Raw genomic sequence first — 25,188 nt, 5'->3', positions numbered from 1 at the left:
CTTTTTGATGTTATCGTTTTCTTTCTTGCGGCGTCCAAATATGAAGTATATACTAGACTAGGAAAAGAATTTAGGTCCTGAGACGAGGGAACTTATAAATTTGGGGATTATAATGTGAAAAAACCTGAAGACCAAAAAGTTTCCTTGTAAGTTTTAAAACAAAATTAGTTTAACTGGGTGTGCCTTTAGTCAAGTGGTTAAGTCCATTTGGCTCCGCTTTCCCCACCGGAGTTCGATTCCACTAAATCGCGTTATCCCCGTAGTAGGGATTAGCTATGGATCGGGTCTTGTCTATCCAATGATGTCAAAAAAAAAAAAAAAAAAAAAAAAAAAAAAAAAGTTTAACTAAAAACATTGTTTGTAATTTTGTATCCAAACAAACATGAACCTAAAAAAAAACATACAACTATTTAGAATAAGATCAGTAAACAAATAATCTTGACAAAAAGAATTATTATGTAACTAATTGTTGGTAAAAAATGTTAGAGTGAATATATGAATATATATTATTCCCTTTGTTAGGTAGAGTATAATATGTAAATATCCTCTCATTTGATCTCATGAGATCTCCTATGTAACACTATACATATGGATATCAATAACACAAGTAGGGAATCGAGCTCTATTGAATCTTACATGGTATCAGAGCATTAGGGTTTTCTACCGATCCCTATTCTTCTCTAAAAATCTCTTTTCTCTAAAATCGTTTTCTCTTCTCTGCTGATCATCTCTTCCTCTCACATCTTCTCTTCTCTTCTCTTTCGTTTCTCGATGGCTTCATCAAGCGCTGCCTTGTCCACCATCACTTCTGCCTCCTCTCCCGACAAGCCGTTTGGGATATCCCAAATCCGAGCTTACATACCCATCGTCCTCGATCTAAAAAAAATTCAACTACGACGTGTGGCGCGAGTTGCTTGAAACACACTGCACCACCTTCAGTGTTCTCGATCACATTGATGGTACTGGAAATCCATCTCCAGCAATTGAAAAAGCTTGGAAAGAACGCGACGGCCTAGTCAAGATGTGGATCTATGGCACCTTGTCTGAATCTCTCCTTGATGACGTTATGAAGGCCAAGTGCACCGCTCGTGAGTTGTGGCTCTCCATCGAGAACCTCTTTCGTGACAACAAGGAGGCTCGCGCGCAGGCGCGCTGCAGTATGACAGTGAACTCCGGACAGCGACCATCGGTGACCTCAAAGTTCATGACTATTGCCACAAACTGAAGACACTTTCAGACCTTCTTGCTAATATGGATGCTCCTGTCACTGATCGGGCACTTGTTATGCATCTGCTGAATGGTCTCTCTGACAAATTTGATAACATCATCAATGTCATCAAACACAAGACACCATTCCCGTCTTTTGCTACTACCCGTTCAATGCTCATCATGGAGGAAGACCGTCTCGCAAAACAGAGCAAGCCGCTGCCTAGCAACACCGACAATTCCTCCACTCCGACTGTTCTCTACACAACATCGGATCAACAACAGCCACGAAACCAACATCACCAAGGCAAAGGCAACAATAATCGCGGTCATGGTGACAGGAACAATCGTGGTAAGGGGCGTTCTAACAACAACTCGTGGCAGCCCCGTCCGTATGGTCCGTCGCAGTGGTCGTATGGGCCATCTCAATGGCCAATGTCATACGGATACCCACCGTATCCTCCACAACAGCCATATCAGATGCCTCCATTCTACTCGTGACCTCCAGTTTTTACTCCGCCAACAAGCATTCTCGGTCCAGCTCCACATACTCGTGCCAATGGTGAAGCACACATGATTCAAACAAAAATGTGTGGATATATTCTTTTTTTTTTGAATGCTATGTGTGGATATATTCATATATTCATATATTCACTCTAACAGAAAAAAGGAAATTCTTGTCATTTTGATTTTTTTCTATCGTTCTATAAGATTTTAGTTCAATAACTTTCATTACAAGTCAAGTTTAAGATATCGTTCTATAATGTTATCTTTCTTAGGATTAATTTTAGTGGGTCTAGGTAGTAACCTAGAATGCAGCTATAAAACAAAGAAGCAAGAAAAAATTCTATCCAAAACGCCAAAAAAAGAAAAGGGAATAAAGCAAGACTGAAACTAGAAACATAAAAATTATCTATTGGAAAAGTTGCTTAATTATCTTAAAATTATAAATCCAAACTTTCTTATAGGTATCAAAACATCTGGGGCCGTAATTCTATAATTTAAATTTGATCCCAAGCAAAACTAGTGGCGGACAAGAGCCGTATAAAGGAGCTGGTTCCAAGCGTCTGGGACTCCAGGGAGGCACCAATGGCTGCAGTCGTTTAAGCGATTTCCTCCACCGGCATAGATCGAAGGGTGACCGTCCTTCCTCATCTCCGTCATATTCGTCACATCAAGGAGCTCCACCGGTTTAGCCATCCCTCCGATCACACTTCTCACTATAGCTTCACCTTCATTAGGTTGTCCGCAGTAACTTGGTCCTTTCACTGGTTCCGTCTCGCCCAAGCAAGTCTTCCCCGGTTTACCCCATTCACCACCACTTCAAATTAACCACAAACAAAGTAACACGGTTACGTACGTCTTGTTGATTAATTAATTAGTTTATTATAATACTAAAGAAAGAGTAGAGAAAGAGAGATTTAACATTAAGTGAACGGGAGAAACGCCTTGATAGAAAACCCTAGTTTTTGAAGGATCAATGTTGTGATCAATCCACTTAGCCCAAGTTGTTAAAGCAATCTTGAAAGCTTCCATTCTATTCATCTCTTTCACTATTTGGTCTCCCGTTTGAAAATAATCCCATCTACATCATCATCATTGGATTATAGAATATATATATGTTATATATTAATTTAGCTCATATATAAGACCGTTGGTTAACACTTACGTTTTGGCACGACCGGTGTGAGACCACCAGTGGAATGTGTTAAAGATGGCAACATCTGATCCCAACCATTGATTTCCGGAACTGATCGAATCTAGTTTCAGAATCAACCCTCTTGTTTTGTCCGCTACTAAATCCACCAGGAACCCATTTTTCAGGAAATTTACTGATATTCCATATTCCTATTTATAATATCAATGGGGGAAACAAAGCAATTATATATGAAATTGATCGTCCTGATTATTTAACCGAATTCAATAACCAGCAATAAACCGGTTGAGTTACGCACCGGAATGGTGAAAGTAGAGAGGCGTTTGTTGAGTTGGAAGGTGTACTTAGCGTTAGGAACGGCAGCGTGAAGCATGCAACTTAGAGACACCCACATATTATTGCTTAGTGAATCTCCCACAAACAGTATTTTTTTCCCTTTGAATCTCTTTAAGAAATCTCGTCCGTCGAATCTGCCACGTCATAGTTCCATCAAAATACCCACACGTACATTTCAGTCGTTAATTACTTTACTTACTTCTTAACAAAATATTATTAATTTGCTGTGCAACTTTGTATTTTGAAGATCAAAACTTACAACAAAAAAAAAAAAAAAATTTCTCATGTTATCATGAAAATTACAAAAGATTCAAAACATTTCTCATGTTAATCAATTAACTTATGTTAATTCATATGCAATGATAAAAATGGTCAAATATTGCCAAATAGTCATAATTGTATAATAAAAAATATTTATTTTATATCACATTTCATTAGTATTTGAGATTTCCAAATTCCAACCAATTATTTCTAGATATGAAATGATAATGTGTAATCTCCAAGATTACTTTCCCATAATGTCAAGTGACAATGAACGAGAAATTGTAACACTTCATCGATCAAGTTATGTGGAATTTATTTACAGAAATGAAAGTGATTATCACCTTGGGATGTCGCATCCGGTGGGTTGCCATCGGTAATGGAGGTAGTTCTTGTCCGGCCGACCAAACTTCTGGCAATCCAATCCGATGAATGGGCAAGTCGATGTTCCATAAAGAGGATTAGAAGAATTGTCATAAATCCAACGTCCTTGGTAAATGTTACACTTTGACGTGTTCTTGTAACCAGCATCGGTGTTATCTGCTAAGACATTGTAATCTGATAAATCAACAAGAAAAATAAGAAGAATGAGAAAGAGGACCTGATGGAAATTCATTTTCTTAATCAGAAGAGGCGATGTAACAATATGATATATATTAAGGTCAAATTGTTTTTTTGTTGTTTTTGTTTTTATGTTTTTGTTTCTTTGTTTTTGTTTTTTGCTAGAAGTTTAGGGTCAAATTGTTGCATTTGTAGACATAAATACACGCATTCGCGCGACTTTAAGATATACGTAAATATCCAAATATCTATGATTTGGGGAAGGTAATAAAAACCTTTTATTGAGTAGTCAATATAATCAAAGAAAAAAATCTCTTTCTTTTTTGGTTAATTGGACTAGAAGATAACTCTCTTGCAATACTTTATGGCCTTATGTATAAAGTATTCCTCTTGGGGTAGATCCAGTAAAATACGATAAATTGAGACTATATTTAAAAACCGTCTTTGTAAATATAAAAAAGGACGAAATCAGAGTTTTGAAATTTCATACGTTTAATTTCACTTGAATTCGGAGTCTTCCAATTGGTGGTGACATCTTGCATAACAATAAAACAACATACTGTAATATTACAGAATTAAATTAGATTTGATTTACTTTTTTTTTTTTTGACATCTTTGGATCGACAAGGCCCGATCCATAGTCAATCCCTACTACGCGGGGTAACGCGATTTAGTGGAGTCGAACTCCGAAAGGAAGACGGAGTCAAATGGAGTTAACCACTTGACTAAAGGCGCATCCCCTATTTGATTTGATTTATTGAATGGATACATTTTGAATTTTGTTCTCAAATGAAACTGGTTACTGAGATTGTTATTTATTTGTCATTTCAATCTATAATAAACATATAATGTTTTTTTTTGCTGGTGTTAATAAAATGGTAGGGATAAATTCAATAATTTATTTACTAATCCCACGTGGCAGAATACTAATGGATAGCATGTGGCCATCCCTCAGTTATACGTACGTGCATTGACCACGACCTAAGCTTTGTGTTGTCTTCCATGTGATGATTATAGCGAATATGGATACACTATCGTCATCCACCTTCCTTTGTGAATTACAAAAAAAGAAGTCGTAAGGACCAAGACGAACAAAATCGAGCCCATGTCACTATGTCAGAATATGGAATCTGTAGCCGTTATAAACAGAGACTCCTCTGTCACTGCAAAAACCTTCCTTATTTCGTCGTGTTGAAGCGTTCATTGTTGACTAAGGTTATTACTAATAACCATGATAATGCTATAGAACAATAACATAGTTTACTTGGTTGACTATGAGTCTTTATTGACAGTGTACACAAAAACCGTCTGACAGAACCATTCAAACCGGGGTTTTACGTTAGCTATTAAACCGGGAGGGTTGGGAAACAAGACAGTTCAAAAATAGGCAGTGATAGGATTCAATCACAATTTTGACAAGGGTACAATCAGGGGCGGATCCACTAAGACTTAAAGGGGGTCAGCTGACCCACCTAAAATTCTGAAATTGTGTTATAGTCCTTTAAGATTTGTAGTATTGTTTATATTTCTTTCTCTTTTGACCCTCCTAAAATTCTGAAATTATGTTACAGTCCTTTAAGATTCATAGTATTGTTTATATTTCTTCTGTTATGACCCTCTAAAAATTATTAATTTGTATTTAAACCCTTTAAATTTTATAATAGTTTTTTACTTCTTACTTTTTTTAATACAATTCATCACATATTTTTACCTTTTTTGTTTGCTTCACCCATAAATATTGAACCTAAAATGTGTTTTTTTTAAAGTGTTTTTTGCTTTTTTATTGTTTTAAAAATTATTAATTATTTTAGTGATATTTTGACCCCCCTAATAAATATTTCTAGGTCCGCCACTGGGTACAATATTAGGAAGAGAAGATCACGGTCGTCGGGGACAGAGAAACGAATATTATAAGCTGTGTTTCAACTTTGAGCATTACATGGGAAGAGAACAATTGAAATAAAAATTGGAGAAACATATATCAAGAACGGTTTTGGTTCAACCGGGTTTGAAAATGTACATGTGGGTTGGAGTTACCTGGTGCTTGAATTTCCAAGGGTGAGCTCAAGATCATCTGAACCACTCTCCTCGTGTATCCTCTCTCCTTCCCATGCTTTCACTAACCCATTTGTGTTACTCCCGAAAGCAAACTCTGGAGGAGCCACGGCTTCAGACATTGGAACATCTGCTGTCTGGTCAGCAGCAGGAGGAATAGCCGGTGAGCAAGTTCCGCTTTGACCTGGTGTCCACATCCTTGACCCGCCTCCCCCTCCAGCAGCAGAGGCTGCTTCTTCTTTGAATCCGAATGGGTTTTGTGAGACGAGGCTAAACGTTGGTGAAGCTGGAACACTTTGTGCTAGTTGAATCCCTGAGAACCATTCAGAGTCAGGGATTTGTCGCGTGGGACTTGGCGGTGTTGAGGAGACAAAGAAGGAGTTGTTGAGTTGTTGCCAATCAGCGTTCATCCTCGGGGTACGAGCTGTTGGAGAGCTTAAAGGAGGGGTTACAGGAGCGCTTATGGAGCCTCCAGGGATGTAGAGGTAATTAGGGAGTCTTGATGACGAAGAAGCTGATGAGGATGATGTTGTTGAGAGGTGTTTCAACCAGGGGATTAGTGATTGGCCGTCTCCAGAGGTAAGATTAGCAAATGAGGATGAAGCAGGACTCATGAAGTTGGAGGGGCCTGGGCTAGGATTATAAGAAGCACACGGACTTGGCTGATAGGAGGAGCAAGGACTAGCGGTTGCTGAACCGCCACCTACCTCCATACGCTCTACAGGTCTACTACATCCCTGAAAACATATCAAACAAAAATGATCAATGGGACATAATCCTTGTAATTACATGAATTACCAAGAAATTACTCTGTTGAATGTGTTAGTGATAATAAGGCTTACAAGTAGAACTAGTTTTTATTCTATCAATGTGAAAACAACTGAAAATAGACAGTGATCAGGTCAAGGATTCGTGAACCGACAGATTATCATTGGACTCGATTCTCGAAGTTTGAGTAAAAAGACTTGAGACATAAAAGCAAAAGTGCCAACTTGGTTTCCCAAAAAATCTACAGATCAAAACGTACACTTTGAATTCTGTGCAAGAGGACATTGTGTTTTTATCAGTTTTTATTGAGATCTATGCTACTCTTTTTATTTGTAGGTGGGTATCATCTGAGAATAGACTAGACCTGGACACAAGTGAATCAGTCACACACACACCATGAAACAGAGAGAGAAAGAATCTGCTTTTAGAGAAACGCATTAAAAAAAAAAGTCACAGAAAAAGAATCTAACATTTGACTAAACGCTCCTCTAAGGCTAGCTAACCTACGCAGAGGAACACGTTAGCAATCCGGCGACTTATCCGCTCCGGCGCATGTTAGATGCAATCAGTAATTGATCTTTTAACAAAAAGATCTGTATCCAGAATTCAAAATTTCCATGTTCTTCAAGTGTATAAAGAACAAAAAATGAGATCCGGATTGGAGAGGCAAACCTTGCGGTAAGTAGTTCCATCAGGTTCGACGATCCAACCAGCTTCGTTGCAGAGTGCTTTAAGCACTTCGTTGTTGTCGCAATGCTTCGGAAGCTCGTAGTTACCGTACATTCTTAATCCTGTGAAGATCTTTGCTGCGATTGCTCTCCGTCGCCTCTCTCTCCTCTTGTTGTTCTCTCTCTCCCTCCATGTCGGCATTCTCGTCCCCGACGTCATCACTACTCTCTGTTTCTTCAGGTAGATCAAAGAGACAATTCGCAGCAAACTCGAGCTAACTCAACCCGAGAAAGAGTTCCTATATCTTCGGTTCAAGCAATATATATCAGATCTGGCATAAGAAAACAAACGAATCGACACTTCGTGCACCAACACTTTCCAATCTCCGAAAAGATATGCAACTTGGATTTTCCGTCGGAGAGAAATGCTCTCACCGAGAAAAATCCGACGGCGAGAATCTTGAGGAAAGCAAAAAATCGTGGAAAATAGTTGCAGTAACTTGTTGGCTGCTTCACCTTCTCGAATTGAGGAAAAAGGTAGTTTAAGATGAACGCGGCGGATCAAGATGCTCGGCGAATTCGAAAGAGGTGAATTTTCCGGTGATCAGAGGAAGAAGAAGAAGAAAAATCCGGGAATTGGAGAAGAAGATGAAGGAGCTTAAGCTAATCATCAACTCTCTCGTGCCAGAGAAGAGGAGTTATTAACTTTCATCCAAAATAAAACAAATAATTTGAAGTACCTTGTTTGCCCGAGATTTGACCCTATATTTACGAAATTACCACTACATGAGGTCACGCATGTCCTCCGGACCTAGCACGTGGGAGCATATACCATTGCCCCGCGATTCGGCTTTAATTTACCAATTTTGCCACACAACGAACACCATTACCACGTGCAAGAGCTAGTGTATACCCCTAAAACGTGATCCGATTTACGAAAATGCCACGAGACCGTTTTGGCTGACCTTGGAAGTTTCCTTTTCACGTGATAGTGCGTCCCCGGCGTGACCCTGTAGGGCCCATTAACTGATTTTTTGCATTCGCGTAAGCACCACTCGCCGCACCGGTGGCTCGATAGGCTCACGTGGCCGCCGCGTATGTTTGCCACCCACGTTGTCTCTCTTATCAGAACCTTCTCTCTCTGTTCAAACTGGTCGTTTAATGCTGTTTCTGTCGAACATCATCAGCAGAAAGACAGAACTGGCCAGATCATCGGCGTTCCAGAACAAACACAAAAAACGGTCTTATACAAATGTAATTTTACTTATTTTTATATTAACACAGAGATATCAACACACACAAATGTCAAAATTTTTGTTGATGCTTTATATTCGATTATTGTCGCTAATTTAGTTTTTACTGAATTCTGGCTATAATGATAAGATATTGATAAGATATAACATTCATTATTGCGGGTTGCTATATATCCTAGTCGATAAAATAAATTAAAATGCGAGTTATTTAATTATCATACTTATATAATTTTTTATCAGCTTCAGAAAATTAAATAAAGATAATATTTGATTACCATTGCGGATCTTAACCGGAACTTAAAAAATTATGAACCGGATTCTGATTTGAAGTTTCCCGGCGGAGGTCACAATCGCTTGGCTAAGAGTCTCAATGTTTCCAAGGAGGATTGGATTTTCTCGGAAAGAGCTATGAAGAGGCATCTCTGAGCAGTTTCGTCTAGCTCTTGGCCAGCAGAAGTGAGGACAGGCCATTTCGATTCTTGAAGAGGAGGGGTTACATGGCGGGAGGCCAAGACAGCAGTCTCAACCATCATGGGAACATCAAACTCAATTGGTTCACCAACCACAACTTTAAGGTCTTTATTGCACAGTGGTACCAGTGGTCTTCGTCCATTGTTGTAGTTCTCCGGCAACATCTAAGTCGTCACAACAATGTGGGTAAGTGACCTTCGAAAGAAAAAATAATGCTATCTCGTAGAAATTCGAATTTTGGAAAATGGATGCATAATTCATGGCTTATTCTCTTTGATGCACGCATTAGCTATAGACTGCAGTAAGATCGTGTAGCATATGAAATTTGAATTTAAACGAATGAGTTAAGCAGACTTAGAAGGAACCTGGACTAGTTACCTCCTCAAAACCACGGTGAATTATTGGCAAGACGATTGGGGTAACGGGGCAACGGGCGATGAGGCTTGCAGTTCCCCATTTTAGTCGTCTTATAGGAACATCTTCTTGAAACACCTTTCCCTCTGGAAAGGTATGCAGCTACTAGTCATGGTTAAATCCAAAGGTTAGAGGTCAGAAAAGGACCCAAAAAACCTCAGAATTTGTTTAAATGTGCAAGATAACTTACCCAAGATCCATCTTTTAATCGCTGGAGAGCTTCATTCATGTGTTCTTGGTAGATTCCACCACCTCTGGTTATAGGTATGCATTTTCCTGCTCAAAAGAAATCATTAACATTCGTCACGAGTAAATCCTATTTTGTTAAGAAGGCAATCCACCAAATCAACTAAAAAAGTTGTCGTCCTTCCGACATAAGCCTAATCAATACAAAACAAGAATAATACACAGATTACAGTCTTTCCCTAGAGAAGAAGCAGCAAAGAAAAAATGTGACATACCAGTGCGGAAAATGTAGGAGAAGATAGGGTTCCTGAAACATATGTCCTCCGCAGCAAGAACCCACCGAGCCAATTCTGGATCTAAGGAAAGGAGACCCTTGAATGCCCCCCACATAACTGGATCATCCAAACTGATTACAACAAAGAAGATAAAACAACATCAAAATACAAATGAGTGGAAAGCGATGACATCAAGAAAGGATCATATTATTGAGGTTTCAATATTAACTAACGTTGACATGTGATTACTAACAGTGATGAGAGGAACACCCGGTGGTCTTGACCGGACAAGATTCATAAGAGTATCTGCATTGTGAACTGAGCTTTTGTTACAAAGATTCGCTACCGCTTTTGCAAATGCACTAACAGCCATTATCATAGTTTTCCTTGGAAGTCCTCCCAAATGATCAGATCTTGCTGCCCAATCCATTACCCTCCCCATTTATGCCTATTCCCAAGAAATGCAAGCTTCAAAGTTCCCTCCCTTCAACAAATCATAACAGAAGCTCAAGCTACGACAAATCATACAGGGCCGGTTCTGATATCTGAGACAAAATTCGATGCAAAGGTTTCATAGATAGACTTATTTTCCTAATTTAGACTAATCTAGGAAAGTTTTAACGATAGAACGGAACAATTAGGGTTTATCAATTTCTTTTACTTGATTCCTCCTAAGACGATCTACATTGACACCGAAACAAAACATAGAGAAGGAAGAAGACTTACGATTAGAAACGAGACCAGACGATTGGTGTTAGAGGGAAATCGAAGAAGCTTGCTGGGGAGGAATTCATCGGGAGAGAGAACAACACAGTGCAAAGCGATGAAGCTGAACAGTCGAATTTGGCTCGTATATTTCGGTTAAGGAATAAACCGGGAAGTTTTCCTAGTTAGAGTTTTACATTGTCGGTTGGCAATGAAGACCATTCAATTTGTTATCAGGCCATTGGGATTCTGTTGAGCCCAACATATAGATATTATGGGCCCATATATTAAACATCTAACTAAGCCCTACAAATATATTTTCTTGTAATGATCATTTTAGGTTAAAGAAACTGTAAATATATTTTCTTCTAGAAACAGAACTCGAATCTTATAAAATGTCTTGAAAGATGAAACAGACTGGTCACATCTTCTATATTAAATAACAAAAGTTTTATGTAACAAAACATAGATTCTTTATCTTATTAATACTGAGTAAACATATACGAGTTTTTATTTTTATTTTTCTATGAATAGACTATAGATAGAGAGTCATACATTTTCTAATTTAATGTCGAACACATGCCATAGGCTGACGTTCAAAGTTACAACAAGTTCACAGATAATAACAGAGTTGAAGATGCATATTCACTATACACACGAGAGGTTGAAGTTATTAGAGAAGGGATCATTGTTGTGTGAAGATGTAAACCTCGTCGTAACCATTCCTGCAAAATCCACCATTTTATTCGATCCAAAGAATCGTTAAGACTTACGGTAAAAAAAAAAAAAGAAGGAGAAGAAGAGGAAAGAATTATGTAAAGATTGTCCGAGTGGCTATACCCTGCGTATCCACAGTAGGTAGGCTTGTAGCTATAAATGAGATAACTCAGCACTTTCTTAGAGTCCGGCCTGTTCAGTGACTTCCTAGCTTCACTGCACCACATTTGAACTCAATCCATGAGATTTTGCTACAAAAATTACGAGTGTTCTTACCTATCCGTGAGAAATGACTACTTCATTATCTAACCAACTCTCAGTTATACTGATTCTAATGTTCTACTCTACTAATGTAGCAATCAGAGTTGATGCACTATCCTATCAATTCTTACAAAACAATGAATAGAGAATTAACCTGACTAGATGATTTGCTGCGTGCTGAGTCACCTGGATCGCGTCCTCAGAGTGTGGAATTTTGGATGATCCCCACTCGAATGCATTTTTCTGCAGAATATTGCACAGAGATGGTAAGATATTCCCTAGGCGTGAAAAGACTAAATGAGAGACGTAAGTTAATTAGTGAGTGTATATATACCTCGGGATGCCACTGGAAGCCGGTCACTGGATATTTTTTTGATTGAACTGTTGAAACATAAACCTGGAAATATATATAAATAGATATGTTCTATAAGGTCAGGCTCTGAAATCGTTTTAGGTATTCTTGGGGACATAAAAATACCTTGTTGTTGTTATCAACGCATGTTGTGACGATTTTAAAGAAACTGGACAGAGCAACATTGCCTTCAAAGCTTTCTGGTGAGATACCAAACTGGAAATAATGACAATTCATATCAGAAAGCAGACAGAACCGAGGATAATAACCATTCAAGAACAAGATAGAAAAGAAGTGTGCAAGAAAAGTTGCTTAATTGTAGAGGCCAACAAAACTATGTATAAGTATGTTTAGCAACAAAAATGGTGACAACTATATTCCATAGTATAACTGTAAAGACAAATTAGAGGTTGCAAATACTAACCCGATGGTTCTGCATAACTAAACAATCTGTACCGAGTTTTTTCAACAGTTCTGGAGGAAATCTGCATTATGAGACATAACAAATTGCATATGAAGTATTTTACTAATATTTTTGGTATTAGTATATACACATGATGAAAAGCTGCATTTACCTTTGGAAAATGGTTCCTTGGATATTAACATTTTCAAGGAACTGAAGACTTGATGCAGAATTTCTTGCATCCATTTTTTCAAAAATGTCTCTGTTCTGTTACAAGGCCACATTTTAAAGATTTTCAACAGAGCTTGCATATTTCAAACTCTAATACATACTATATAGTATAGTATATGGATAATTTCAGTGTCGCTGCTTGCCTAATAGACAGCGTGAACAAATGAAGGAAGGTTCTTACTTGTTATTTATACAGATTATTCCAGTATTCAGATGGTGTTAAACTTCACAAAATCCAGTAGGACTTAACTAGATAGCTTAACAAACATATATGGGAAGCAAGAACAAAGGGTCACCTGACTTATGATCATTGTCAAGAGCTCAAATCCGAGGCAAATAGCGTATATAGGAAAATGCTCTCCAGCATCATTTCTTTCCAAAACTTTCTGAGAGGATCATATAGATATGAGTAAGATCATTGTAGTTCAATTCAACCAAGAAAAAACGTTTCAGCTTACATTGAAGATTTTCTTGACGATTTCAAAATACAATCCTTCTTTAGCCCAACCACCAGTGAGTATCACACCGTTGACCAATTCTAGCTTCTGCGGTTCCAACACGTAAATCAAATTCTTATGCTAAAACAAACTTAACAAGATCTAAAACTCGATTAATTTAGAAGAGAATCCAGAATCGACTGAGCTAAATAAGAGTAACCTGAAAGAGAATTTCTTCAGGATCGTTATAGATGAGTGGGATCACACGTGCTCCACCAGACTCAGCTAATTTCACATACGAAGCCGCAATGGACGACGCGTCTGTAGCATTGCTCAAACGACCCGACGCACCGTCACCAGGATGGCTCAGAATCCCAATAACCGGCCTGTAATTGAGGTTCGGATCCGGCGCGGAGCATACCGGACTCCGAGAAATATCAAATCCGGTTTGACTAGGGAGGAGAATCGCCGCAGACTTGCCCATTATGATGCTATCCTTAAGCAGAGATAGTACCAACGGTACTAACCAGGCAAAGCTCCACATCTCAGAGGAAGAGGAATGATCAATGGAGGAGGAGATATGAATTTTCACGATTTTGGGTTTTTCATGTCTTCCTTCACACTTCGAAAATATCTCTGTCCGTTCAACGTTCTTATACAAATCGAGAAACTAATCTCCACCGTCCACGTGGTCATGGATTTTTTGACATTATTTTATTTTAGGTGTTTTTGTAAAGCGACTTTCGTTCGTATCACTCAATGGAGGAGGGCCCAATTTGATATTGTGCGTCTCATTATTGTATTTAGTCACCCAGTACGATTGTTATTGTTGATAACACATGAGTAAATTAGTTTGATCTCACAATATATTAAATGAGTTTTCGAAACAGACAAGGTAGTAAGTACCTTTTTTTTGTGTCTGGCCAAATTCATGTTTTTTTTTAATTATTACAAGCAAACCCATAAAACTTGATCTTAAAAATGGGATCTTTAGGTTTAAAGGAAGAGATGGGAACAATGTGCTGACGAAATTGCCAAATATACGTTCTCAAAGTGATTTATACTTTGCTTTTTTAGATCGTTGTTGTTGGAGATACAATCCAAGTCCCACATCGGAAGTTTGATGGGACAATCAATAATATATAAAGGATTATGGTCAATCTGTTATAAAACTTGTTGTTCTATTGATTAATGAATGAAGTTTCGATACATATATATACATAAAGAGGGGAGACAAATCCCCATTGGGCTAGTAAACCCTAAAGCCCAAAAGCCCACTAAGTACAATATAGGCCGTCATAAGGAGAGTCTTCTAGAACATGGGCATGGGCCTTCTAGGACATGGACATGGGCCTTCTAAAATATGGATAAGGCCCACGGTTATGGAGTCCATCCAACATGTAATTTATAACACTCCCCCTTGGATGACATAACCGTGTAGATGCCAAAGGATCTCAGTAATACGCTTGGGGGATGCTGCCTCATTAAAACCTTACCAGGAAAACCCATTGGGATAAAACCACGGTGAAGGAAAAAGAGTACAGCACGTATTACTCCCCCTGATTTGGTCATCTCTGTAAGTCCTTAAGTCTCCGCATCCCAATCTGGTGCGTGAGCTTCCTCAATGTTGATGTCGGTAATGCCTTGGTAAAGAGATCGGCTGAGTTGTCGCTGGATCGAACTTGCACCACTCGAACTTCTCCATCCCTTTGCAAGTCATGCGTGAAGAAGAATTTTGTTAAGATGTGCTTCGTCCGATCTCCCTTGATGTAGCCGTCCTTGAGCTGAGCGATACAGGCTGTGTTGTCTCCTCATATGATGGTCTTTGATGTTGTAGTAGCTGCGCCTTGAAGAAGACTGCCTACGTACCCTTGGAAGGGATCAAGCCACACGTAGTTCCTATTTATTGACCATGCCATAATCTGATTTTACCTGCATCAGCAAAACAAACTAAACCAAAGCAAACTAGACCTTCTTTGGTTAGATCAGTATAGAATAAAACCCAAATAAACAAACATAGGAAGAATAGAATTTAAAATTTAACCAAACCTTCCTTCAAACCTTTCTAGTGCCTTTGGGTTTATCATGAACTAAATTTAGACAAAGGAGGTTCACGGCAAAACATATGTCTGGTCTAGTGTGGCTAGCCAAGTACATTAACGCTCCTTTGGCACTAAGGTATGGCATTTCAGGATCGAGAACTTCTTCCTCATCCTTCTTCGGACCGAATGGATCACTATCCAATCCAAGGCTTCTCACCACCATTGGGCTGCTCAATGGGTGGGCCTGGTCCATATTGAATCTCTTGAGTAATTTTTCAGTATATGCCTTTTGATGCACAAGGATTCCATTATTCACGTACTCAAGTTGCAATCCCAAACAGAATTTTGTCTTGCCTAGGTCTTTCATCTCGAATTTTTTTCTTTAGATATTCGACTGTTTGGGCGATTTCCCAGAGGTTCAAAGGATGTTTAAATCATCCACATATACTGCTATTATCACAAACCCTTTGTTTGCAAATTTCTTTATGAAGATACATGGACTGATGGGATCATTCTTATAACCTTCTCTGACTAGGTACTCGCTTAATCTATTGTACCACATGCGTCCACTTTGTTTCAGTCCATAAAGCGATTTGTTCAGCCTTATGCAGTATTGGTCTCGAGACCCTTTCTTATCTTTATCTTTGAGCTCAATACCCTCTGGTAATCTCATATATATCATCCAGTGGACTTATATAAATATGCAGGCATTACATCCATTAGCCGCAAATCAAGTCTTTTCCTTTATATAGCCAGACTTAGCATCCACCACAGGGGAGTATGTTTCTTCATAATCTATCCCCGGTCTTTGTGAGAATCCTTGTGCTATAAGCCGTGCCTTATATCTCACGATTTCATTATTCTCATTTCTCTTCTTCACAAAGACCCATTTGTGTCCTACTGGTTTTTACATCGAATGGTGTCCTTAAGGTCGGACCAAACTCATTCCTTTTCTTAAATGATTCTTAGCTCCACGTTTTATGGTCTTGTACCATTTAATCAATCAAGTCTTTGAGTGCACTCTAGTATAGACGTGGGCTCCTGATCCTCATTTATATTCATAAATTCAAGTGCTACCTTGCATGCAAAATCATCTTATGTCGACATTTCTTATATGTTCCATTATGTTCCAGACATGATATAATCGATTTGAGATTTATTATGGTCAGGACCTTTAATACTTTGCAGCTTGGCGTCCCAAGCTACATTATATGGTACCTGTACCTTAGAGCCGGCCGACCTTATCTCCATGTCTGGGATGGTTTCCTTAGTAACCTCGGATTCCTATTGCACCTTTATTTAATTTCCGAGGGTTTTTATCATTGGAACTTATTGGTCTACCACGTTTCTTTCGTGTGTTAGACTCGGTAGCAATTTCATTGATTCCCTTTTGGATATCAATACGTACTGGTGCATTACAAGCTGGTATGTACGTTTTTATAATTTTCTTTGGGTCAACAAAGGAATCTGGCAATTGATTAGCTAGCTTTTCAAATGTATAATCTTATGGACCTCTGATTCTCATGCCAGAGTCCGAGGATCTTGCCAATTTAAGGATGTTTGATTCCATTATATTTTTTTTATTGCTTTACCCAGCTTGTTCATCTCTCCACCTAAAGTAGGAAACTCGGATTCATTAAAATGACAATCCGCGTATCTAGCCTTAAATAGATCACCCGTAGTTGGCTCTAGATACTTAATAATGGTGGGAGAATCAAATCCAACATATATTCCCATCCTCCTTTGAGGTCCCATCTTTGTTCTATGTGGTGGAGCAATCGGTACATATATGGCACACCCGAAAGTCTTTAGATGGGATATGTCTGGCTCATGACCCATGAGTAATTGGGATGGTGAATATCTATTTTCACTAGATGGCCTTATGCGTATAAGCTCTGATGCATGTAAAACAGCGTGTCCCCAAGCGGCTACTGGAAGCTTCGACCTCATGAGTAATGGTCGAGCTATCAATTGAATTCATTTAATGAAGGATTCCGCTAATTCATTCTGTGTATGTACAGGTGCTACGGGATGTTCCACACTTACCCCCATGGACATACAATAGTCATTAAACGCTTGGGACGTGAATTCACCGGCATTGTCTAGACGTATAGTCTTAAGCGGAAAATCTGGAAAGTGGGCTCGCAGTCTTATTATCTGGGCCAATAACCTAGCAAACACTTGGTTTCTAGTAGATAGGAGACAAACATGCGACCATCTTGTCGATGCATCAATGAGGACCATACATATATCTCCTTGTATCCTTTCCAGAAATTTTAAGGTCTCTTTATTTACCTTAGCCGGTGATGGCCTTATAATGAGTTTCCCTTGTGAACATGCTTCACACGTGAGATTCTTAGGGATAACTCTTTTCTCTTTTAGGGTGTGCCCCTTTGAATAAGCTTACGCATCATACTATGACCCGGATGGCCAAGCCGGTCATGCCATAAAGTGAATTTCTCGATGAACTCTTTGTTCATTGCCATATTAGCTTCGATCATATCGATTTTAGCATAGTAGAGACCAGTGGATAATGCGGGTATAGTCTCTAGGACTTTCTTATGTCCTTGGGTGATCTCTTTGTTCCCTTCACCCTTTGTTTCAATATGGAAACCATTCAATCTTATATCTTTGAAACTTAATAAGCTCCTCTTCGAGCTGGGTGAATATAGGGCATCGCTTAGTTCAAGATGCGTGCCATTTGGTAATAGAATATGGGCTTGGCCGTAGCCCTCAATAAGATTTGCTATACCCGCTAAGTGCTAATATTGGCATTTTTCATTATGAGATTTAGTAAAATATCTCTTATCTTTTGTGTGGCTCCACTATCCACCACAATTATGTTCTTGTCCTCGGCCATTTCTTATATGGACAAGAATCATGTTCTAAACATAAAATAATATAAAATAAATTCAAGCAAATAACAATCAATAAACACATAAAATGCAAAGAAAAGCATAGAGGTTTTGATGTCGAAGTAAGATTTATCAACTTGATTCTTTTATGCAATCAGAAGTTTCATACTCTATTAGATCATCTTGATCATGTTCACCATCTTTATATACCAAATGGGCTTTAGGATTCTTCCCTTTTACACTCTCTTGATAGAGGTCACAACGATGTTTGGAAGTCCTACATATCTTAGCCCAATGGTTTCCCATTCCATATCTATGGCATACTCATTTGGTCGAGTGTTGTGGTTTGGAAATACCACATCGTCCTCGCCCTCGACCACGGCCGGAATTGGGTCTACATCCACGGTTATAGTGGTTCCCACGGCCGGATGAGTTATAGTGGCCATAACCACGTCCTTTCAATACCACATCTATGGCATACTCATTTGGTCGAGTGTTGTGGTTTGGAAATACCACATCGTCCTCGCCCTCGACCACGGCCGGAATTGGGTCTACATCCACGGTTATAGTGGTTCCCACGGCCGGATGAGTTATAGTGGCCACAACCACGTCCTTTCCATCCACCACGGTCACGGCCGTGTGGTCTATCACTTTAGACGTGGTTAGATTCTTTGGATTCTTTCTTATCCTCTGCGGCCTTATTGGCATTAGGTAATGCGGTTAATCTATGAGGTCGTAATTCACTGTTTTTATCTGTAAGTCATTATTTTGCTCATCTAGCAATAGACTCATCCACGGACTTATAGTCCTGGATTATGAGACTCTCAATAAGATGGTGGCTAATATTGCCTTGTATCTATCTTTCTCTCTTGCCATTCTTGCCTTATTAGATACATTCATCAAGTCCTTTTGACTTTAGGATAATCTTAGTATCCATTGCCTATTTTAAAATAATTATCTCCTAAGAGATTTAGGGCAGTAAAGTACAAGTTGTAATTCAACATCTACAAGGAAAAGTTTTGAGTCAAAATCATGTAATCGTTAGTGTCATGCGGTATTTGAGACCGAACCATGAATCGATTTACTTAGGGATTTGACTTTCCTCTTTTGCTTAGGATTAGATTTCCTCTTTTGATTAGGATTAACTTTTCCTTTTTCTTTTAGGATTTACTTTCCTCTTTACTTTATGATTAATTTTCCTATTTCACTTATGATTTTAGATTTTAAGATTTCCTATTTTTTATTTAAGATTTTAGGATTTCTTATTATTCCTAGGATTTAGAGTTTTAAGATTTTCTATTATCCCTAAGATTTAGGGTTTTAAAGATTTCCTATTATCTAGGGTTTCCTATTTTATTTAGGATTTTAAGGTTTCCTAGATTTTAGGGTTTCCTATTTTATTTAGGATTTTAGGTTTTAGGGTTTTGAGATTTCTTTTAGGATTATCTTTTCTAACTTTTCTAGGGTTCATGCAATTTTAGTTTTAGGGTGTTAAGCATGTAATCAATCAAAGGAGCAAACAATCTAACAACCTAAACAATCTCAATCAAGCCGATTTAAACTTATGGAATTTTTTGGATTAGATTCGTTTTAGGTTTTAGGTTTTTAGACCTTTAAAGTTTCGGTTATTAGCTTATGTATTTTCGTTCTGCGATTTTAGGTTTAGATAATTAAAACTTCTCTAGCAACTTAGGCGATTTTAGCATAAGCAATAATCAACTTTTCTAGCAACCTAAACGAGTCAAACAAAGGGATCTCACAAGCAATAGCAATCGCTTAAACAATCAAGATTCGTTTTAGTGTCTTAGCCGTTTGTTAAGTTCAAGTTCATGATCGGTTTTTACAAGCGAAAAACAATCGTTTATACAATCAAGATTCGTTTTAGGTTTCCACCGTTTGTTAGATTCAAATTCAAGTTGGGTTCTTTAGCTTTAAGGTTTTGATTTTACCTTTCACCTTATGGGGTTGTATGGACTAGAACCGGGAGCTAAAGACCTCGGTAACTCACGCTGCTGCAACGAACAGCAAACAGTACCATGATGAACAGTGCCGCGATGAACAGTGCCGCGATGAACAGTACCGTGATGAACAGTGTCGGCGATGAACAGTGTCGGCGATGAACAGTGTCGGCGATGAACAGTATCAGCGATGAACAGTACTGAGATGAACTGTGTCGGTGATGAACTGTGCCGAGATGAATAGGGTTAGGGTTTTAGGGTTTTCGTTAAGAGCAAGTCGTGCTGATAACGTGTTATAAAACTTGTTGTTCTATTGATTAATGAATGAAGTTTCGATACATATCTACTTAACATTTTTGAAGTACAAATTTGCTCTTTCCAATCGGGTCGGATTTTTTTTGTGATTTTGACCCGGAAATCTTCAATCGGATCTTTCCTTATTTTTGGCAAAATTCAAAAACGAAATTAATTAATAAATTCTAAAAATATATATTTTCTCAACTAATTACTACACCTAAACTCTTTATTTATGGCATATTCTTTCTTATTTTTATATATAAGGAAACCAAATATGATGATTTAATGCTAATATAACAAATTTGAGCTAATTTCTTAAAACTTCTCTACCTAATTTAAACAAAAATATATGATTCTCATTTCACTTTTATTTGATTTATATTTATATTATTTTGAATTATTATAAAATATATACAGTTAATAAAATTTTATATTTTTTTCTACATATGCTATGTTTCAAATTTTTTAAAACGGATATATATTACTCAATCAATAAAGAAAAAAATATGTGTACAATCTAAAGTACATATTTGCTCTTTTTTTGGGTCAGTTTTGTTTTTTTTTTTTTTTTTAATTTTGACCCGGATTTTGACCCTCAATTAAGTCTTTCGGATCCAAATAATGAGACTTTCCAAAAAAAATCCTAGCAATTTAAATGATTGATTTCGTATATATATGTAGTTATTACTAAATATATATCTACTTAACATTTTTGAATTATATTTTTGCTCTCTAATCGGGTCGGTTTTTTTTTTATGATTTTGATCCGGAAATCTTCAATCGGATCTTTCCTTAAATTTTGGCAAAATTCAAAAACGAAATTAATTAATAAAATCTAAAATATATATATTTCTCAACTAATTATTATATCTAAACTCTTAATTTATGGTATATTCTTTACAATTTTTATAGATAAAGAAATCAAATATGATGATTTAATGCTAATATAACAAATTTGAGCGAATTTCCTAAAATCTCTCTAATTAATTTAAACATAAATATATGATTCTCATTTCACTTTTATTTGATGTTATATTTAAATTATTTTGAATTATTATAATATATACATATAGTAAATTTTAGTTTTTTCTGCATATGTTATGATTCAAATTATTTTTAAACGGACATATATTACTCAGTTGATGAAGAAAAAAAAGTATGTGTGCAATTTATATTATCATTTTTGAAAAACAAATTGCGCAATTAATTAGGTCATTTTTTTTTATTCTGACCCGAAATTGAGTCATTCGGATCTTTTCTTAATTTCTACAATTATCTAAAACGGGAGAGTATACCACGGGTGAAATCCTAAAATTAAAAATCAAAATAACAATTGTAAATTATTTTTACGGGTTGGTCCAAAAACACATAATTTATAAAATATATATATATATATGTATATATATATATATTTATATATATATTATGAAAACCATTTGAAAGCAAACTTTTAAATTGATTCGAATTATATGTCTTTTAAAAAAAGTGTTATTAAAAAAATAACAAAATGATGTTTAATTTCACAGAACAGAATTATATGGTAGGATGGGTTTGGGTCGATATTAATATGGGAAAATATACCACGGGTGAAATCCTAGAATTAACAAATCAAAATATAATTATACAATCTTAAACACTAAACAAAATAAATACAACTTAAAATTTTTATTTTTTAGATACAACGCATATGATCTGCGATACAACAGGAAATATTATACACAACAAATTCATTAGTTTATAAAAAGAATAAAAAAAATCAAATAATTAACCCGCGGTGTACCGCGGGTCATATCCTAGTATATACATAAAGAGGGGAGACAAATCCCCATTGGGCTAGTAAACCCTAAAGCCCAAAAGCCCACTAAGTACAATATAGGCCGTCATAAGGAGAGTCTTCTAGAACATGGGCATGGGCCTTCTAGGACATGGACATGGGCCTTCTAAAATATGGATAAGACCCACGGTTATGGAGTCCATCCAACATGTAATTTATAACACAATCCACTAATTGCCAATTGATTTTTAGTTGGAAGCCTAGAAATAGCCCAAATTTAACATGGTATCAGAGCCCAAGGTTCAAATTCTGGTGGACCTAGAAATGTGGATACGGACATACCTCAAACCTGAGTAATGGGGGCCCGAGAAAGGGGCTTATTATCGGTCCGAGTGAGGGATCGAGGAGGTGTGTTAAGAGGAGGTGTGTTAAGATCCATGTGGTCCTTGGATTGAAGGGGAGATTGTTGGAGATACAATCCAAGTCCCACATCGGAAGTTTGATGGGACAATCAATAATATATAAAGGGTTAGGGCCAATCCACTAATTGCCAATTGGTTTTTAGTTGGAAGCCCAGAATTAGCCCAAATTTAACAGTTGTTTTGTTCACCACCTTGGTTACAAATTACAATCAATGGTGAATAAGGAGAAACAATATACATGTTCTTAGTATAAATGGATCTTTATTACATGAAAATGTAAACCTCGTCGTCACCGCTCCTGCAAAAAAATCATTGAGATAGATCATATATGATCCAATATTTGTTTTAACTTTTAACATACAGCAAAAATGTAAGGATTGGAGTGGCTTTTTTTTGGTTTTACCCTTTGTATCCGGAGTATGTAGGCTTGTAATTGTAGATGAGATTGCTCAGCACTTTCTCAGAAGATGGTCTGTTCATTGACTTTCTAGCTTCACTACACCAAAATTCAAATAAGAAAATTAAACCACTACATAAGTCTTTTACTGAATCTTCCTACATTGATCAATAGAGAACTAACCTGACTAGATAATTTGCAGCATACTGAGTCACCTGAATTGCGTCCTCAGAGTGTGGGATTTCGGATGATCCCCATTCGAATGCATTTTTCTGAAGAGTAATATTGTAACTTTGTAGGGATCTTTTTTAGAAAAATATATCCATTATAAAGCAATATAGCACAGAGAAAGATAAGTTAACTAAGGATTGAGAAGACTAACGAAAGACAGAAGTTAACTAAGGATTGAGAAGACTAATGAAAGACACAAATTAACTTGTGTGTAATACCTCTGGATGCCACTGGAAGGCGGTCACAGGGTATCCTTTTGATCGAATAGTTGAAACAAAAGTCTGGAAAGAAGAAGATTAATAGATCCGTTCATTGAAACTGTCAGCTTGTGGAATTTGTATAAATCATTATAGTTTATAGGAACATATTGAATTATACCTTGCTGTCTTTATCAGCGCTGGTTGTGAGGATATTGAAGAAACTAGACAGAGAAGGATTGCCTTGGAAGTTGTCTGGTGAGATACCAAACTGAGAAACGATAACATTTCATTTCAGAACTACAGAGAGAATATATAATCATTCAAGAACAAGAAAGCAAGGAAATGCAATTTTTTTTTTGTCTAACTGTGTAGGTAAAAGAAACTCTAAGAAGAAAACAGCAATCAAAGCATACTTAAGAGCAACAAAAAGGTGAGAACTATATTCATATTCTGCAGAAAATTAGAGGGCTTATGAGATACTAACATAGTGGTTCTGCATAACCAAACAGTCTGTACTAAGCTTTTTCAACAGCTCTGGAGGAAATCTGCAAATATGAAACATTACAATTATATATCGTTCTTTGGATCACTGAAAAGCTAAAAGCATAGCTATATGTACCTTTGGAACACGGTAGCTTCGATATTAACATTTTCAAAAAACTGGAGACTTGATGCATAGTTTACTGAGTCAAACCTTTCAAGAATGTCTCTGTTCTGTTACAAAACACAAAATCGTCAGAAATTTAGGATGGAAACTGCATATCCCTCTCAGCTCAAGATTGAGCTTGCGTAGCTTAAAGCTCCTCTAAATATTAAGCAGTGTGAGCAACTTAAATTTATAACTCTACATATGTGGGAGTTGCTCTAAGAAGCAAGAAGGCAAAAGAGTGACCTGACTTATGATCATTGACAAAATCTCGAATCCAAGACACATGGCATACACCGGAAAATGTTCTCCAGCATCGTTCTTCTCCAAAACTTTCTGTCAGAAACATCAGGATTTCAAAAAGAGTTATTACATTGTTTTCTATTGTACAACACAAGCAATAGGTCAACGAAAACATATGCTCAGCTAACACATGAAATGAAAGCAACGGATAGTGTTTGAATAATGAGAACTTACATTGAAGATTTTCTCCACTATATCGTAATATAATCCTGTTTTAGCCCAACCACCAGTGAATATCACACCATTCACCAGTTCTAGCTTCTGCAATTCCCAAATGAATTCTACTGAGATGAAAATAATGGACTAATTTTGGCAAGCTATAGCCAAAACAATAAGATTGTAATAAGTGTAGCCAAATACAAGGTAGAACAAGTAATTGTAAGATTAGTGATTAGTAACTTGAAACAAGAGTTCTTCAGGCTCGTTGTAGATAAGAGGAATCACACGAGCTCCACCAGTCTCAGCTAACTTCACATACGAAGCTGCGATGTACGATATGTTCGTCGAGTAGGCGTAGCTCAGAGAGTGACGACCAGCGTCCCATCGACCTTCGCCAGGGTGGGTCAGAATCCCAATGACCGGCTTGTAGTTGAGGTTCGGATCCGGGGAGGAGCATACATGACTACTCCGTGTATCAAAGACGCGGGAAGAGTCAACTCGGATTTGACTTGGGAGGAAAATCGATTCGGCAGAAGTCGCCGCGCTAATATCAAAGAGTAGGAACGGTAAGCAGAAGTAGAATCTCCACATCTCAGAGGATGAAGATGCACGTCTCCAATGGTGGATTTATCCCATTGTTTGATTTCATATCAATCATTCTTCATCCCCGACGACCAACGTCCACCA

At 37.4% G+C, this 25,188-nt stretch overlaps 6 protein-coding genes across 8 annotated transcripts; 1 reads left to right on the top strand and 5 right to left on the bottom strand.

Annotated features, from left to right (window-relative positions):
• Positions 1–1,251: 1,251 nt before the first annotated feature.
• On the top strand, positions 1,252–1,707 carry LOC110224232. Its single transcript, XM_021010105.1, has one exon. The coding sequence runs from the start codon at positions 1,252–1,254 to the stop codon at positions 1,705–1,707; it is 456 nt and encodes a 151-aa protein (XP_020865764.1).
• A 394-nt stretch (positions 1,708–2,101) lies between these two features.
• On the bottom strand, positions 2,102–4,140 carry LOC9323819 (protein trichome birefringence-like 42). Its single transcript, XM_002887709.2, has 5 exons — positions 3,805–4,140; positions 3,162–3,333; positions 2,876–3,054; positions 2,633–2,791; positions 2,102–2,527 (listed from the first exon to the last, which is right to left on the bottom strand). The coding sequence occupies exons 1-5, from the start codon at positions 4,074–4,076 to the stop codon at positions 2,230–2,232; spliced, it is 1,080 nt and encodes a 359-aa protein (XP_002887755.1). The 5' UTR covers positions 4,077–4,140; the 3' UTR covers positions 2,102–2,229.
• Positions 4,141–5,905: 1,765 nt separating this feature from the next.
• LOC9323818 (BES1/BZR1 homolog protein 4) lies at positions 5,906–8,471 on the bottom strand. The gene is made up of 2 exons (XM_002887708.2): positions 7,517–8,471; positions 5,906–6,813 (listed from the first exon to the last, which is right to left on the bottom strand). The coding sequence occupies exons 1-2, from the start codon at positions 7,730–7,732 to the stop codon at positions 6,055–6,057; spliced, it is 975 nt and encodes a 324-aa protein (XP_002887754.1). The 5' UTR covers positions 7,733–8,471; the 3' UTR covers positions 5,906–6,054.
• Positions 8,472–8,876: 405 nt separating this feature from the next.
• Positions 8,877–11,080, bottom strand: LOC9323817 (N-acylphosphatidylethanolamine synthase). 3 transcript variants are annotated; one of them, XM_021034813.1, is made up of 6 exons: positions 10,838–11,080; positions 10,345–10,595; positions 10,112–10,242; positions 9,841–9,926; positions 9,615–9,752; positions 8,877–9,400 (listed from the first exon to the last, which is right to left on the bottom strand). In XM_021034813.1, the coding sequence occupies exons 2-6, from the start codon at positions 10,551–10,553 to the stop codon at positions 9,110–9,112; spliced, it is 855 nt and encodes a 284-aa protein (XP_020890472.1). In that variant the 5' UTR covers positions 10,554–10,595; positions 10,838–11,080; the 3' UTR covers positions 8,877–9,109. The 3 variants fall into 3 exon arrangements, with proteins under 3 accessions (XP_020890472.1, XP_020890473.1, XP_020890471.1); XM_021034814.1 differs by having other exon boundaries at positions 10,365–10,595; XM_021034812.1 differs by having other exon boundaries at positions 10,345–10,656; positions 10,838–11,013.
• A 222-nt stretch (positions 11,081–11,302) lies between these two features.
• LOC9323816 (gamma-glutamyl hydrolase 2) lies at positions 11,303–13,826 on the bottom strand. The gene is made up of 10 exons (XM_002887706.2): positions 13,438–13,826; positions 13,239–13,325; positions 13,077–13,166; positions 12,722–12,816; positions 12,571–12,631; positions 12,273–12,362; positions 12,129–12,191; positions 11,949–12,037; positions 11,657–11,749; positions 11,303–11,541 (listed from the first exon to the last, which is right to left on the bottom strand). The coding sequence occupies exons 1-10, from the start codon at positions 13,759–13,761 to the stop codon at positions 11,502–11,504; spliced, it is 1,032 nt and encodes a 343-aa protein (XP_002887752.1). The 5' UTR covers positions 13,762–13,826; the 3' UTR covers positions 11,303–11,501.
• Positions 13,827–22,687: 8,861 nt separating this feature from the next.
• LOC9323815 (probable gamma-glutamyl hydrolase 3) lies at positions 22,688–25,172 on the bottom strand. Its single transcript, XM_002887705.2, has 10 exons — positions 24,742–25,172; positions 24,517–24,603; positions 24,286–24,375; positions 24,013–24,107; positions 23,878–23,938; positions 23,572–23,661; positions 23,412–23,474; positions 23,146–23,234; positions 22,969–23,061; positions 22,688–22,863 (listed from the first exon to the last, which is right to left on the bottom strand). Exons 1-10 carry the CDS (start codon positions 25,090–25,092, stop codon positions 22,830–22,832), a joined length of 1,053 nt encoding a protein of 350 aa, XP_002887751.1. The 5' UTR covers positions 25,093–25,172; the 3' UTR covers positions 22,688–22,829.
• Between the last annotated feature and the right edge of the window lie 16 nt (positions 25,173–25,188).

The sequence above is a fragment of the Arabidopsis lyrata genome (genome assembly GCF_000004255.2).
Source record: "Arabidopsis lyrata subsp. lyrata unplaced genomic scaffold ARALYscaffold_2, whole genome shotgun sequence".
Taxonomy (NCBI): domain Eukaryota; kingdom Viridiplantae; phylum Streptophyta; class Magnoliopsida; order Brassicales; family Brassicaceae; genus Arabidopsis; species Arabidopsis lyrata.
The sequence above is the reverse complement of the archived record's forward strand: the minus strand, read 5'-3'. Positions and strand labels throughout refer to the sequence as shown.

What these genes read in the sequence shown, in the direction of transcription:
- LOC9323816 (XM_002887706.2), bottom strand. Translation starts at nt 13,761, where the DNA reads ATGTGGAGCTTTGCCTGGTTAGTACCGTTGGTACTATCTCTGCTTAAG. An exon ending in TCGTCAAGAAAATCTTCAAT is followed by an intron (nt 13,167 to 13,238) that starts GTAAGCTGAAAC and finishes TGATCCTCTCAG; the next exon opens with AAAGTTTTGGAAAGAAATGA. An exon ending in TAGTTATGCAGAACCATCGG is followed by an intron (nt 12,363 to 12,570) that starts GTTAGTATTTGC and finishes CATTATTTCCAG; the next exon opens with TTTGGTATCTCACCAGAAAG.
- LOC9323817 (XM_021034813.1), bottom strand. Translation starts at nt 10,553, where the DNA reads ATGGGGAGGGTAATGGATTGGGCAGCAAGATCTGATCATTTGGGAGGA. An exon ending in GTTAGTAATCACATGTCAAC is followed by an intron (nt 10,243 to 10,344) that starts GTTAGTTAATAT and finishes TGTTGTAATCAG; the next exon opens with TTTGGATGATCCAGTTATGT. An exon ending in TTCACCGTGGTTTTGAGGAG is followed by an intron (nt 9,401 to 9,614) that starts GTAACTAGTCCA and finishes GTGACGACTTAG; the next exon opens with ATGTTGCCGGAGAACTACAA.
- LOC9323818 (XM_002887708.2), bottom strand. Translation starts at nt 7,732, where the DNA reads ATGACGTCGGGGACGAGAATGCCGACATGGAGGGAGAGAGAGAACAAC. An exon ending in ATGGAACTACTTACCGCAAG is followed by an intron (nt 6,814 to 7,516) that starts GTTTGCCTCTCC and finishes ATATGTTTTCAG; the next exon opens with GGATGTAGTAGACCTGTAGA.
- LOC9323819 (XM_002887709.2), bottom strand. Translation starts at nt 4,076, where the DNA reads ATGAATTTCCATCAGGTCCTCTTTCTCATTCTTCTTATTTTTCTTGTT. An exon ending in ACCGGATGCGACATCCCAAG is followed by an intron (nt 3,334 to 3,804) that starts GTGATAATCACT and finishes ATGACGTGGCAG; the next exon opens with ATTCGACGGACGAGATTTCT. An exon ending in TCTCTACTTTCACCATTCCG is followed by an intron (nt 3,055 to 3,161) that starts GTGCGTAACTCA and finishes TATTATAAATAG; the next exon opens with GAATATGGAATATCAGTAAA.
- LOC110224232 (XM_021010105.1), top strand. Translation starts at nt 1,252, where the DNA reads ATGGATGCTCCTGTCACTGATCGGGCACTTGTTATGCATCTGCTGAAT.
- LOC9323815 (XM_002887705.2), bottom strand. Translation starts at nt 25,092, where the DNA reads ATGTGGAGATTCTACTTCTGCTTACCGTTCCTACTCTTTGATATTAGC. An exon ending in GAAGCTACCGTGTTCCAAAG is followed by an intron (nt 23,939 to 24,012) that starts GTACATATAGCT and finishes TCATATTTGCAG; the next exon opens with ATTTCCTCCAGAGCTGTTGA. An exon ending in GCGCTGATAAAGACAGCAAG is followed by an intron (nt 23,475 to 23,571) that starts GTATAATTCAAT and finishes TCTTCTTTCCAG; the next exon opens with ACTTTTGTTTCAACTATTCG.